Source organism: Pithys albifrons, chromosome 1 (genome assembly GCF_047495875.1).
Source record: "Pithys albifrons albifrons isolate INPA30051 chromosome 1, PitAlb_v1, whole genome shotgun sequence".
Taxonomy (NCBI): domain Eukaryota; kingdom Metazoa; phylum Chordata; class Aves; order Passeriformes; family Thamnophilidae; genus Pithys; species Pithys albifrons.
In genome coordinates, this window is record NC_092458.1 from 115,871,835 (window position 1) to 115,887,621 (window position 15,787).

Sequence of the window (15,787 nt, forward strand, 5' to 3'; positions counted from 1 at the left end):
AAAGCCAAAGGAAACAGGCACAAGAGCTGACAGGAATTAAAAAAACACTACACGAGAAAATAGATTGTTAAAAGTTGCAGATTCTGCTTTTTCAGGAAAATAACCTTCAAAGATATTGCAGAAATCACTTTCCACTACCAGTGCTCGTGTGAGCAAGGGGTTTGTAGCTGAGCTTTAAAATCATATAGGCAGATCAAATATGGATTCCAGAGATCCAAAATGTATTAAGAGTCTGTCATAACTTAAGGGTTTGGGATGGTTTTGTTTGGAGACGGTGTAAGTAAAATACAAACACAACTTACCCATTATTGACTCGAAGATAAGAGACAAAAGCAAATACTTCCACATTTAAGCACAAAACAAAAAGGGTGGAAATGTGTTAATCCTAAAAGCAGAAGAACAAACTTTCCAAGTTGTGTTTTTTTCTACCTTCATCTCCACAAGTAAGACAGATCAGAGGCTGAGTCACACACCTCTGCAGTTCTGTCTGCTAAAATAAACCAGGAAACCTTCTCCACTGCACTACTAAATTTTACTTCTCAGCTTTTCAGTTTATAAGCCCAAGAATCATTTTGCCAGCAGTGACTCAGGATCCCCCCAGTTAATGCAGGCAAAGGAGATTTTCTTGATTTCAGGAGGGCTGTGAGCTGATGCCACAGTCAGGGCAGACCGAGGAGTGTTTACCCCTCCTGGCATCAATCACCTCGTTGCTTTAATGAACTCCCCTTGCCTTTATTTCAGTCAGCACCAAACAAAATAACATCCAGTGCAGCTCTGCAGCCACGTGGGCAACTTCAGAAATGCTGGAATATTTTGATAGTGCTTAATGTGAGGAGAAAAAGAAAATGCACATTCTGAAAAGGAAATGCACTTTCAAGCTGCTGATGAAACTGCAGCCCCTTCATGTGCAATGCAGTAGCTGTGCCCATTCTTCAGCTCACTGTTAAGGTTTATTTTCAAATAAATTCAATTTGGAAATCCATCCTTGCAATTACAGAAGTCCTCCCCTCCACCCTCATAACCATTTTTGGTTTTTCATAACTATTTTCCCTGCCCTTCACCATTTGTATTCCAGACACGCAGGAGTCTCTCAGCAGCTCTGGCTCCTTAGAAATCTTGGGAAATAATTTAAAATTCTGCAGATAACAAAAGCTGAAACTCCACAAAGCCTTTCCAAATGCTAACAGTGTTTCTTCCAGACACAAGCTTTCAAATTTCTTTAAACTTCCAAAGTAGTTACAGCCACCTTGCTCTTTTGCTTGACAAATTTGGGAACAGGGGATTTGCTTTGGAACTCCACAACTAAGAAATGCCACATCAGGGAATTTTAGACAGTAGAGAAACAGCTGGTGCGATGCACAAACTGGGCACTTGACTCATCGTCCAACTGTCTCTTCTCAGCTCCAGCCACAGAAATCTTCATTTTTGCTTTCTGCATGTCACCAACCTCAAAACAAGAATCTAAACAAAACATTTTATTGCATTTTGCCCTGGCAGATTCAGGCTGGGATGACTCTGTGTGACCCTGAACACCTACAACACCCAGACCTCAAAACTACTCATGGCCAACCCAATCTTGTGTCACTACACTGTGATTACTCGTGTATTTATGGTAATCCTGTCTTCCTTTTTAACTGTCACTTAATCTATCTGAAAGAAGCTGAGCTGCTCAAAGAACTGGAGCTGGCTGTTTACAGCAATTTTTTAACCTTTTTATATAATTCAAGGATTGAAGATGTGCACAGCAACACTTTGAGGTCCAAGCCACCCTCTCACTCTCCAAGATCAGTAAGAGATCCTCACTTTTGTTACAGAAAATGTATCCACAGACTGAAAACGCTTTATTTACACCTTCCTTCTTGTCCCCTGTGGCTCTTGCTGAGAGATGTGGCTGTGCACAGACCTCATACAGCAGCCAAACTACAAACAATCTAAAAACCATTATTTTCAGGTGACATCAGCCTTCATTACCACGGCTGAAACAGCCACATGATTTAATAGGGTGTTACTCTGAAATAAAAATGTTTCTTTTGGGTAGTTCAAACCCCCGGTACCATCACTAAGCAACTATTTGTACAACTGCTGTTCAACTTCAGCACAAAAACAGGACCACAGGAGGCAAACTGGGACATTTGGAAGTGCCAAATGACTATCAGGACAAGCCAAACTGTGTTATCAGTGCAGAGGGGAATGAGGTGGAAATCTGCACAACAGCCAAGTATGTCCTGCAGAAGGTCTGGGCAGAAAAGCACAAAGCTTTAGGTGTGACACAAACTAGATATAAAGGAAAAAGTGCATTTAAAAAGACATTGGGTGAGGGGAGAGAAAGGAAACTAAATTAATAAAGCAACACAGCATTTCAGAGAGATGATTTTTTTTCCAACAAAAGTTATGAGAAAGAGATGACCTAAACATGATACTTTGTGAAGAAGAAATATGTTTTATCCCTCCTTAAAGCCTCATCTGCAGGTACAGGAGGGCACAGGCCAGGATAATGACACACTGTCAATGAGGCAGCTGATGTGGAGCACACACAACTTGGTTTTGTCAAACCACAAATGTCACACTGCCAGTCACAGCACTACAATACACCCCTTAAAATCTGCATTTATGTAGTTAAACCAGGAGAAAACCCATCACTAAAAACAAGCTTAAAGAAAACACAGCTTATATTAATCCAGCACATGGCTGGTAACACCAGGCCAAACTTAAACAAACACACAATCCCTGCTGACAAAGTGTCACTCTATTAATTTACTCTCCTCAGGATTATTTAAACTGTGCATTGGTAAAAAGGAAATTAAAGATAAAAGCAACAGAGCCCTTTCCATGCTCAGAGCATTGGCTGCCCATGTGGAGAGTTCATCAAGGCAAAGCAGAATAAAGGAGGGGAGAGGGTTGGCTGTGCTGCCACACAAAAGGAACTGCAGGAGAAGTCAAGGTCAAGTGTTGTAGCTGCTCTACCAATAACTGTGATACAACTGTTCTGTAGGAAAACTCTTCCCTGGCCTTGTCCTCTTCTGTTCCCTGCTAATTCCCAGCTTGCTCTGGGAGAAGGGATTGGCATCAGCACGTGAAACAATCACCGTGTCTGCGCTTCCTGCTTAGGGCAACAAATCCAAAACACATTAAGGAGAAAGAAAAATTTCGGATAAACCCCTCAGTGTCCAGCAGAACTAAATGTCTCTCCAAGCAGCCCATGGAAACAAACATGGTCCTGATTCCTTTCATGTGCAGTTCACACCCAGACTTCCAAAAACATTCCCTCCTCCTTTCACTGGCTCCACAGTTTCCCCTCAAACATCCAAGTTTTGAGATACCATTGGAGAGGAGATATAAAAGCAACAATAAACCCAAAAAACAACCTGTGGGCTCAGTGAGCAGCACCTACCCGAGGTTATTACTGTAACAGTATCATTGTGATCCACACGTTACAGTAAATAATATTCCCAACAGATGAGGGGCTAAAACAGGAACAAAACAACAGCAGAGAAACATATTTATTCAAATTGCAGAAAACAACTGCAGTGGTGAGGTGAGAAGCCAAAAAAGCTGATGAGAGGAAGCAATTCTATATAAAATAACCTCTATTATGTTCTATATAAAACAACCTCTATAGTATAACATCTACACAAAATAACCTCTATCATGTTCTATATAAAATGATCTCTATTATGTTCTATATAAAATGATCTCTATTATGTTCTATATAAAATAATCTCTATTATTTTCTGTATAAAATAACCTCTAGACTGAGTTAGGGGACCCCCAAGTGCAGGGCTGCAACACCCCCAGCATCACTAACACTCCATCAGCAGGTGTTGGTGGGACAACTAAGGAAAGAACAACCTGTTGTTGCTCGTTACTTGGCAGGGCACAGATAAAAGGGGTACGAGGAGCATTCTGGGCCCGCATCGAGAAAAGGAAAAAAAGAAAAAAAAAATCGTAAAACAGCCTTGTCTAATCAGGCATTGGAATGGGCTGCCCAGAGAGGAGGTGGATTCCCCATCCCTGGAGGTTTTTCAACTGAGCTTGGCCGTGGCACTGAGTGCCATGATCTGGTAAAGGGACTGGAGTTGGCCCAAGGGTTGGACTTGATGATCCCGGAGGTCTTTTCCGACCCAATCAATTCCATGATTCTAATTCACCATTCTATGACTCTAATTTACCCACCGCTGCCTGGGCTGCCCCCGAGGGCCTTCCCCGCGGCCGGGGCAGCTTTGGCGGCAGCACCGCCGGCCCCGCACGTGTCCCGCAGCCGCCCCCGGCTCTCCCTGTCCCGCAGCCGCCCCGCGCCGGGACCCGCCTCGCCCTGCCTTGCCTCGCCCTGCCTTGCCTTGCCCTGCCCTGCCTTGCCTCCCCTCCCCAGGAGCCTCACGGCCCGCCCTGCCGAGCCCTCGCCCTGCCCGGGCCGCGCCGGCGCCACGGGCCGCCCCTTCCCCGCGGAGGGCCCGTTCCGGCGGGGCGGCGCGGCCGCTCACCTGGCAGAAACGGCGGCAGTAGTACTGGCTGCGGAGCAGCGCGGGCAGCCCCGGGGGCAGCCCCGGCGCCACCAGCGCCTCCAGCTCCTCGCTGAGCCGCTCCGACTCCTGGTCACTCTCATCTTCCGCCATGGCGGCCCCGCCGCCCCGCGCGTACCGAGCGCCCGCGGCCCCGCCCCGCCGGAAATCCCGCCCCCGCCCTGCCGCAACGCACGTTCATTGGCTCTCTCGACCTGTCAGTCAGCGGGTGTAACCTCTCTGGCCGCGCCCACCCGCCGAGACGCGCTGGGATTGGCTCAAAAGTCTTCCTATCTCTTCGTCCATTGGCTGCTTTATCTGTCTGTCATGCCGCGCTCCGCACCCTCCCGGAGACTCACCCGGCCATCAGCGCGCTGGCGCCCGCCCCCGCTCGCTTTCTATTGGGTGGAAGCGCTGCTCCTCTCGGCGCGCAGCCAATCGAAGCGCGGCTGGGCGGGGTGGGCGGGGCCGCGCGGCGGTGTCGGAGCTGCGGCGCGTCCGGCCCGGCCCGGCCTGGCCTGGCCCGGCGCGGCCTCGGCGGGACCGGCGGCGGCCCCGGGAGCGGGAGGAGGAGCAGGAGGAGGAGGCGGCACGGAGGGTAACGGGGCGCGGCACGGCGGGGAGGGGGCTGCGGGGCCTCCCCTGCGAACACACCTGCAAGGCCTGGGGAGCGTCGGGCGGGCCCTTCGCGCAGCGCCGGGTTTGGGCCCTTCAGCGCCAGTAGCGAACCCTGAGGGGCGAACGCGGCGAGTTCCGGGCCCGGGAGTAAAAGAGCCCCCCGGAAATGCCGTGTCTCGCCGCGGCCCCGCGGGTGGGGATGAGGCGCAAACACCCAGTTTGGTTTGTGGGGGTTTAGCAACAAGTTTCTGCCAGGGGAAGGTTTCACTCTCGGCGTGATTTCCCGAAACTCGTGGTCCTTTTCCGCTTGATTTTAGGACACGGTCACTCAGGAAACTCGTGGGCATAAATGGAATAAAAGCGACAAAAGAAGAAGGAAGGAAAGTTACGTTGGTGCTGGAAAAAGATGTATTACCTTTGTAGTGTAGTGAAGGGTTACAGGTCTGGAAAGTGACCAGCAGAGCAAAAAAAATAATTAGGAGAGTGGGTAATGCCAAGATCTTTGTCTACTTTTTTTTCAAAAGGTTGTAATCTGTTCATGTAGCAAGTGTTAAAAAAAAGTAATTTTGAAGACTGAATTACTATCTCTTCCTTTAGTTCCTGGGTGAGAAAAAGATATTCTGGGCAGCAGAAACTGCGTCCAGTCTTTTTTTTAAATGTTGCAACAGCAAATTGTGACAAAACTAGTGCAGAGAAGTTTATCTAGAGGTGTCACCATCTCTCAGTCTGCCTTATAAGCACAGGCAAGGCAAAACTCTTCAAAGCATTCATGCCTATAAATAAATGGCCAGGCCACATATTATATTTCTTAAAAAGAATAAATATATATGTGTATACACACATACATATTTTGAGAAATACTTAGAAGAAACACTTTATTGTGGTTATTTTTTGAGGAAATGGGTAATGTGGTGACCACTCATTTTGCTCAGGAAACCTTAAACCTGCACAGAGCTATAACTTGACCTCGACTTTACCTTGAGAAGGACTTTAATTATCTTAGCTGAGATTTACACCAGCTACCCCAGAGCTCAGCAGTACAGAGACACAGGTCTTGTTTGATTTTAGTGCACTTGGCGAGGTCATTGCCTGCTTTGACAACATGCTGTAATTCAGAGTGAGGGTAGAAGTGTCCCACTCCCTTAGTTATCACTTGCCTTCCTCAGAGGAGTTGTCATCTTTGAAAATACAGTTTCTTGTTTCACACTGAAATCTGTGCAGTTCCCTGTTCCCAGCAGAGACAAAATGCTTTGCTTTAGGCTCCAAGTTAAGGTTCAACCTCATAGTTGTGGTTTGGGCTGGAGCAAACCCAAAGGCCCTTTTCAAACGAGCGCTGACAAAGCTCATGTTTGGGTTTGTTTGGGTTTGGTTTCTTGTCAAGAGAGGAAGGAGGGTTTACTGGCTTTTGTAAGTGACAGTAGTGGTCTTCTTGCCTTCCATTTGGAGAACTAAACTTCTGCTAACAGGATAAATACATATTTTCAGGAAATAAACTGTAAAATCCTAACTCAACTTAATGAAAACTGTCAAATATGTTGAAAATACTAAGAAGAAAGCACCTTTTATCCTAAAGCATAAAGCATAGAAACATCTCTTCAAGAAAAGCAAAAAGCCTCTCTATTTGACTTTAAGTGATGAATAGATTGAGTTTTGAAGGTTCTGAGAGTTTTGAGGGTTGAGCTGAGTTGTAGAAACTAAAAAGTACTTTAGTCTGACACATAAGGAATCACAGAATGGATTGGGTCGGAAAAGACCTCCGAGATCATCAAGTCCAATCCTTGGTCCAACTCCAGTCCCTTTACCAGATCATGGCACTCAGTGCCACAGCCAAGCTCAGTTTAAAAACCTCCAGGGGTGGGGAATCCACCCCCTCTCTGGGCAGCCCATTCCAATGCCTGAGCACTCTCTCTGCAAAGAATTGCCTTCTGCTCTCCAACTTCAATTTCCCCTGGCAGAGCTTGAGCCACCCTTGTCCTATTGCTGAGTGCCTGGGAGAAGAGACCAACCCCCACCTGGCCAGAACTTCCCTTCAGGCAGTTCCAGACAGTGCTGAGGTCACCTCTGAGCCTCCTCTTCTCCAGGCTGAACACCCCCAGCTCCCTCAGCCTCTCCCCACAGCACTTGTGCTCAACTTCATTCTCCCATTTTTTTAGACTTTAAAATCAAAAGCCTTTCATTAACAGCTTCACATACGTGTCTTACATGTAATCAATTATCTTTTAGATATTAATAAGTGCTGTACTGGACATTCAGTACACTGCCCCCAGCAGTGTTTGGTTGGAATCATCACCACACCCTGACCCCAGTTTGGTTTTTTGCAGCCCTGCCTCGCCAGGGGCAGCCATGGAGCGGTTCGGGGTGAAGTCGGCGCCGTCGCGGAACCGCTCCAAGACGGCGCTGTACGTGACGCCGCAGGACCGGGTGAGCGAGTTCGGCAGCGAGCTGCACGAGGACGGGGGGAAGCTCTTCTGCACCTCCTGCAACGTGGTGCTCAACCACGTCCGCAAATCCGCCATCAACGACCACCTCAAGTCCAAAACGCACACCAAGCGCAAGGCCGAGTTCGAGGAGCAGAACGTGAGGAAGAAGCAGAGGACTCTGACGGCCTCCCTGCAGTGCAACAGCACTGCCCAGCCAGAGAAATCCAGTGTCATCCAGGACTTTGTGAAGATGTGCCTGGAAGCCAATATCCCACTGGAGAAGGCGGATCACCCGGCCGTACGAGCCTTCCTGTCCCGCCACGTGAAGAACGGCAGCTCCATACCCAAGTCAGACCAGCTCAGGAAAGCTTATCTGCCTGATGGGTATGACAATGAGAACCAGCTCATCAACACTGAAGACCGCTGAGGAGGAAGTGCTTTCATCATTGTTGTGAAGTTTTACATATTGATGGTGTGGTTTATTTTTATATTCATGCATATATACAGTGTTACATATTGATTTTACAAGCTATTTTGTATTCTTGTAGAAATGACAATCTATTCCTGGATTAGGGGGATGCCACAGGTTGTTGCTAACCCTGCTGTGGACTTCAGAACTCGTGGTGAATGTAGGGAATGTTGCTGGCATACCCCTTATCTCTGCTGAATCCAGCTGTAACTGACACCAAGGAAAAGGCACTTGGATGGAGGACCTCCCTTACACAAACTGCATCTGAATGTCCATGGAACACGGTGGGATAAGGGTTGTTAATCATGTCAGTGGATTGCTTTGTCCACTGTCCTGCCTGTGAGTGACCAAGAGGTGGTGCTGCACTTCTGAACTGCAAGGAGCTATGGAATGGTTAGTTCAAATGTAACTGCTCTGTTGGGGGAGAACTGCAAATTTCTGTTCAAGTTTGGTTTATGTTCTAAAACAAACATTTTTTCTTAGAGAACACTCTTACTGTATTTGGTGCAACTGTGGATGTGTTCATTAGCTTGAATAGCCTGTCTCTTGTGTTGATCTCTGAACTCCACAATTCTCACAGGGCCGGGAGTTCTGCATTTCTAAATCATGTCTGCCATGTCTGCATTTCTAAAATCACCGTTCCATTGTCTGGGTTTAACCTGCCCCCTTCAGTTCCAGTGCCAATCTCTGAAAGCTGAGCAGCCAAACCAGTACCTGAGTGTGGTTTGCAGTGCAGCTGCTGGCAAGTGAAACTTGGGCTGGACCGAGTTCTTAGGAGAGAGGATTAATGGCTTTTTCCTACCAGCAGGACTAAGGATGCAAAATCCAAATTGGGGGTGGGGGAGGCACTAAATTGTGGAGTGGAGAAAATTTTTTCATTATGCACAGGAGAAGAGACACCTCAGTCTTTCTCTGAAAGTTCTCTACATCTCCAGCCTTGTGATCAGTCTTTCAGCCAAGGGAGGTAAAGTGATTAAAGCAGTTTTCAAAACAGTTACTGCAAAGACTATTCAATCCCTGTAAGCACAAGTAGGAAAGCATTTCTGCTTCAAAGCTCTGCTGGAACTGCAGACCTGGGCTGTATTTCTTGCTCTCTGCCATGGCCACATCTGTGGGACTGGCTAAAAGTTCAGTGGGAAAATGAAGAATTTCAGTCACATTACCCACTCCAAAAAACTGTCAGTCTGTTACTGAACTGTCCCAAATTATTATGCCAAATAGTGCACCTAATGCAAAGTGCTCCAGAAGAAATGAAAGAGCATTGTGCAAAGTGCTGGAATACAACTGACTTCTACCTGCTCCAGATTCCCTTGGGATGCTCTGGGTTCAGAGAGGTGCCAAGCATCTTCTGCTAGCACAGAAATCCCCCCACTCAGTGGGGGCAGTGGCACAAAGAGGGCTTTAACTCCCTAGGGTGGAGCCAGTTGTCCAGCTTCCTTTCTGCAGCAGAGTTTCACAGTATTTCCTTTATTCCAGATATTTGTAATTGGTAAAGAGAGACAAAACCACCTGATTATTTTGTTTCTGTAATTATTTCCCTCGCTGTTTCTAAAGCAGTCTCTTTTGCCTGGCTGAGAAAGACTTACACACTTAGTAAAAACTGGGGGTTTGTGCACTTAGCTTCTGAAAAAAATGCACTTATCCTGCTAAGAAACCTTCTGGAATAAATGGACAAAAGTAAAAAGCAGGAGGCTGCCTATCCATGTGCCCCAGTCCAGGGGTGCTCAGGCCACTGCTGCTCCTCGGGGACTCCTCACAGTCACAGGAGTCCCCTGGTCTGGAGCTCCACACAGAAATAACAGTAACAATTTTCTAATCTAATCCTAACTATCAAAATATGCCTTCCAAAATATCATTTACTTTTGCACAAGCTTGGGTTTAGCTTAAAATCATGAGCTGCCTTGGGCTAAAACTCTTGTAAATCTTCTTAAGACAAGCCTTTTGTGTCCTGATGAGAATTTGAAGTGTTCTTGACCAGCTGCTGTTGTGTTACAGTAACACAACATCCTCACTTGAGTATTTTCGTTTTTTTAAAACATTATCAATGGAAGCAAGTGGAAAACAGTGAAGTATTGAGAAAAGAGGCCTCCATTAAACAAAACCATCTAGAGAAAATGGGATGATGAAAAGGTCTGAACTGGGGCCACTTAGCTCAGGTTTTGCTAATGTGGGGTTTTTCAGGCTGTACCCCATAACACTTCATATCAGATTCAATGTTGGATATTTTTCCCTCAACTGCAAACTGAAAGATGTTTTTAAAAACTTAATGGTAACATTAGGTAGGGTCCTGCACAACTTTTAAAAAAAATCAAGTTATTTTTCCAGTTTTACTTAAAAAAGTTGGCAACATCAAGGGTTTTTGTTTAAAAAAGAGAAAACCAATCATTCTCAATAAGGCAAGGGACTATTAGAATGCTTAGTTTCTCAAAAGCTGACTCTACTTATAAAGCATTCTGTGTACAGATTTACAGAATTAGTAGAGTTATGTAAGTATTTTCATTACTTCTTCTAGTACCAATTTATTTTTATGCAGAACCCCTGCAGTGGGTCCAGGCCTAGTGAGGAATGTTCAGCACAGCCAAGGCCACCAACTCAGAACAACTTGGAAGCAAAAGTTGGTCATCATCAGGATTTTCAGTGTAATGAACTTAATTGCAATGCACAGCAGCTTGTGGGATGTCTTAATAATGGGATATTTTCATTTAAAAAAGAGCCACAGCATTTTTCAAGCTTTTGGAAAATCAAGATGCTGGTCCATTGCAACAAAGAGTAAAAACAGAGTAAAGCAAGGAAAAATACAGCACTGCCAGGTTATTGTAGAAAGAATAATGTTTATAAATAAGTTTATAATCATGAACATAACCCAAATCATCAGACTGTTCTACTTTTAGAGGAAATGAGTGTAAATGGTCCCACTCAGTTGTGGAACAGAGTCCTGCAAACACTCAAATTCAGAGCATCGTTTTGCCAGCGTGGCTACAGTTGGATAAAGCATAACCTTTTAATTGCTATTGATCTGAGGGAAGATTTACAGCAAAAGTTTTCTGGTATATCCAAACTAACTTATAACTAAATCCTGTAATTAAGTTGTGTTATCAGCCTCCAAGGGGTTTTAATTTCTTGTGCAAGAACATTGCATTATTTTTTCTGTGTATTTCCTGTAAAGAAGAACACTTGCAGAAGGAAGGGGAGGATTCAAAGTCTACTTTTCACCTGACACACAAATGTGGGGACAAGCTGTAAGGGATACTTTTTGCCAGGTGGTTTTATTAATATATTTGAACTCTAAATGTAATATTAAAAAAGAGTAAAAATAAGAAATATTTTCTTCTCTGACCATGTACTTAAATTAGTTTAGTCAACTCAGCTAAAGTTACTCCAGAGTGCTTTTCTTGGAACAACACTTTCAAAGAGTAAAATAATGAAAATCAAAAAATTTGTGCAATTTTTGATCATTTTGAAGCTTCTAATTTGGCTGGTCCTTAAGGGGAGGTGAAACATTCAACATAATGAAAGGGGAATCTGTTTTTCAATTGGGAGACAAACTTGTTTTGCAAAGTATGGGATATTCTCATGATAGAAGGGCTATTTTTAGCCAGAGCCCCTTTTAACAATTCTGCTGAAGGAAGCAGTGAAATGCTCCCTGCAAGGTTTTGCAACATCATGAGCTGCTTTTCAGGAAAAGGAAAAAAAAAAAGAAAGCTGGAAGTTTGGCAAGGATAATCTCTATTTATATTTACCAATAAAGAGAGGCAAGACTCACTGTTGCATTCACATTGTACTCACTGCTACTTAACTCTTTGTGTAATTTGAGTGCTTGTTGTCTTTGTACAATTTCAAGGTTGTGTCTAACTTTCAAAATAAAATTTTTTTAACAAAGCTTCTCACTGTAATAATGGTATTGAAGTTTAGTCCCTTTTGGTCTAGTGAAGATGGTTTATTGCTGGTTTGGTGGTAGGGATGTTTAGCTGATGGAAAGTGGCCACAGAAATAGTTTTATTTTAAAAAGTCATGAACTTACGATTAGATACTTGAGTAAGACTGAAAATACCTGAGTCTTGCAGTGCCACAAGACTTTCTGGTGCAACAGTTAAGATTAGAGTAAGTGATTTAAGTTTTGATATTAAAACAATACAGGTTTTCACTTGGTAATGAGAAAGTGGTCTCTTTAAAAAATAGTTAAAAAAACCTTTTTATAGAATTTATGCATGATCTCTTATTTTGCCAATAAAGTGGATAAAGAACATGTGGTAATGATGTAAGACAGTAGGATGGCAGGGAAAAATGAAGGAACCCACCTGCTGCTGTTGTAGCTTAAGGTGATATCCAGGTGTGTATTGAAGCAGCTGATTTCTCTGTGCAGTCACACTGAAGTCTGTCCCAGGGCTGGTTATTGAAAACCTCTGTTTTCTGTCAAGTGTGTGGCTTTTTTCATGGTGACAGGAATTCCCTAATGACTCCTCCTGCTGCAGGTGAACACCAAGTGGAATGATTGTTAAGCATTTTGACATTGCAGGTACAGAATCTTGCAGCTCCCTGATCTTTCCAGGAAGAACTTCTACACTGTGGAAGGATCAGGGCTTTCCAAATGGGCTGCAAAAAGGTCACAGTTTGATCTCTGTCTCCTTTAGGGACTTCATAAAAATTGAGCAAATAACATCAGCCCATCAAAAATTGTCAAGGTGGATTTGACTGTTTACACGTTCTGAATTCTTACCTGCCTTGACATCTCATGGTGGGTCAACAAACTCATGCAACTTCTTGACTGATGACTTTATTAATCGTTACTTTCCCATTTTCAGTCATTTCCAGGTCACAGCACATTAAGAACAGGTGCTTTTTGTTACACTTCTCTGAAATGGAAAAGGAAAATAAAAATACCCTTTTGTAATGTTTTCCTGTGTGGACAATTCCTCTATGAAACAGCACGTGCAAAATCAATGTACTGGTGAGGATTTGTGTGGAAGTTATTGCAGAACTGGGTGAAATATAAAGTTTAGTAATTAGGCCATGATAAGTTCTTACAATGACATTTTTCTGACGGTATCAAGGCAGTTCCACCCATATCCAGGATGCAGGAGGATGAGGAATAGCACAACTGCTTTCAGGCCACAGTTATATTGATAATTAGGTTTGACATTTGGCATTTACACAGGCAAGGCAGCAGAGACTGGAGGAGAGACAGTTCTGCTTATGGCAGGTAATGATTTTTTGGTTTTTTCTTCCCCATCTCACCACTTTTGTTGTTTTTACAAGACGTTTGGAATTTGTGGGTCATGAGTAGAATCACAAAAGTTGAGGCTGAGGCAGGACACAGGGAGCTTCTGCAGCTCAGCTGAGGACATCACTCAGCAGTTCTGTTCAAAGCCAGAGGAAAAGTAATCAGGGGCTTTAGAGGTTCTTAGAGGGGGTTTGTTATATTGGTTTGCCTCAAGCGGTTTTTTAATCTGTCCTTCAGTGTACAAAATAGCTCTCAAATTCAGTACTGGATTTTACTGGAGTAAATGAGGCCTTCTCACCTTAATTATTCTCAAATTACCTTTAAATTGCTTTCTCGCTGGTTTCTGAAGCCTGTCATTACCACAAGACAAATCCAATAGCTACAATACCCAGGCTTTCACTTAGGGAAGCGTTTCATGCACAGGAAAACCCTGAGCAGAGTCTTAACCAACTCTGTGTTGAATGAACTGATACCCCTCGTGATGAGCATTCAGGGCCAGGCTCAGACTGCACTACAGAACCTGCTCTGTGTTCTTTGATTTAACAGGAGTTTAGCTCATCTCATTAAACTGAAATTGCTGAAGAAAAAGGGAGATGCAGAGAAACTCACATTGTGAGAGAAGAGAGGACTTGGGAAGGAACAAAGTGGCTGATCATTATCAGGATGTTACAGTCACATAACATTTGTTGTGTGCAATTCCTCCCTTGGCTGGGGATTCCTTGAAAGGACACTCCTCCAGGTTGGGAGAAAGATCTCCCCACCAGCCTTGGTCTGGGTGAGTTACATCAAATCTCTGCTTAATAATTATTTCTTTTTGCCATCTTTAATATAATTGCTTCAATAACTACTTCAACACAGTGCACTATCCTACCTTATACTACACTATTAGTACTTTCAGCTTTTGTCTTGTGTAGTAAATAATTCTGAGTAAGATCTTTCATCTGATAATTTGTGATAACAAATGATGCATTTTCTATAAATATTCTCATTTTGCCAATCCTTAAAACCTGCAGGACAATGTGATTCAATCACACCTCTGTAATTCCTTAAACTGTTGACATAATCCAAGGCTAAGGCTGGATTTAGCTGCACTCAGACTCCTCTCTGAGAAGGGGTTTAGAAAGCAGGGAGTCCTTTCTGCACCTCGTGACTCAAGGGCAGGGGTTTTTAATCAGTTTTGTCTAAGCCTTCCACTCCCACCCACAGCACTGGAAATGCTGTCTCACTTGTGTGGCTGCAGAGCAGGGTCTGATCACCTGCATCAGGAAAAAAGCAACCCCAAAGCACCACTTTGGTCTTGGGATATCATAGAGAAGCTCACAGGAATGTCTCAAGGTAGTAATACAGTCCCAACAAAAAAACATGCAAAACTCAGATTCTTTGCCACCTTCTAGGATGATTATCAATAAATAAACCCTACCAAAACAAACAAAACTCCCCAAAACAAACAGATACAAACCAACAACCCCAGAGCAACATTCCTTTATCTCCAACAGGAGATAAAGATGAGAGTATAGATGAGTGTCCAGCCTATTTGCTATTAAAAATACAAAGTAAAGAAACCTCACAATCCATGTACAGTGTGCAGACAGGGCATGTGTCCTCCTTCCTGTCACTCTGAGCCACCTCACCTCTCCCTAAATACTAATGAATGACAGAACCTGTCCTACAGTTCAGAACACTTTCACAAAGTTACCAAAAACCAACTGCCCTCCTAGAAAGCCAATCTCAAAGCACCACAGAGAACAGGCAGAACTTTTTTTTATGAAAAAAAGGTTCGATCTGTAGCAAGGGACTCGGCCCAGACCAGTTTGTCTAATAAGAGTACAGAAATTAAGTACAAACTACTAATATCACATCCCTGACATAAGCTTTGGATAACTCGACATCAACACAGGCAGAAATTGCTGTGTCAGGAAACCTCTTTGAATAACCACATTTTCTAAGCTAGACGTGGATTCACCACTAGGTGTCTTCACCCCCCAGAAATGCGATCTGTGGCAGGAGTGTTTTGGCTCCAGTGAAGGGATGCTGTGTGTGCAGTTACACTCAATGAGTTTTCTTTCATAAATATTTTCCATTTAGGCTGGATTGCAACTTTTGTAAGGCTTTTTCAGTTTCTCACAAGCATCAGGATGATTCTCCTGTGACCAGACACTTCCAAACAAAACACTTCAGAAAGTTGTTCCATTATTTTCTCCAAAAGTTACTTGGGGGAAAAAAAGAATCCTGATAATTAAAAATTCTATAAGAGCATATTATGCATATATTTTCTCTAGAAATCTTGAAATATTTAGAATAATTCAGTTGGAAGGCACCCTCTTGGCAGGTGTAAACTTCACCATTTTAACATAGGAGTTGGTTTATAACTTCATTAATTTCTTCTCCCTGGTTTCTGTTTGGGGTTCTGTTATTTGTATTATAGGCAGAAGTATAACTACCATATGCAAAGCTTCTGTTCAACTGGAATTTGGTTTTACCAAGAAACTTTGCATTGCCATCAGTTTTTGGGAAGGTTCAACTAAGAGCACAGATGTTTTAGAAATATGGAGAGAAAAGA

General features: G+C 43.8%; 2 protein-coding genes across 2 annotated transcripts in view; one reads left to right on the forward strand and one right to left on the reverse strand.

The window, feature by feature from the left end:
- The window catches only part of ZNF654 (zinc finger protein 654), a 34,070-nt gene extending 29,417 nt beyond the window's left edge, over positions 1–4,653 (reverse strand). Inside the window, exon 1 of the mRNA XM_071564337.1 lies at positions 4,482–4,653. Coding sequence (XP_071420438.1) covers positions 4,482–4,613 — 132 coding nt within the window. The 5' untranslated portion in view covers positions 4,614–4,653. The remainder of the gene's footprint in view (positions 1–4,481) is intronic.
- A 306-nt stretch (positions 4,654–4,959) lies between these two features.
- CGGBP1 (CGG triplet repeat binding protein 1) lies at positions 4,960–11,886 on the forward strand. Its single transcript, XM_071564353.1, has 2 exons — positions 4,960–5,097; positions 7,439–11,886. Exon 2 carries the CDS (start codon positions 7,461–7,463, stop codon positions 7,962–7,964), a length of 504 nt encoding a protein of 167 aa, XP_071420454.1. The 5' UTR covers positions 4,960–5,097; positions 7,439–7,460; the 3' UTR covers positions 7,965–11,886.
- Positions 11,887–15,787: the final 3,901 nt, after the last annotated feature.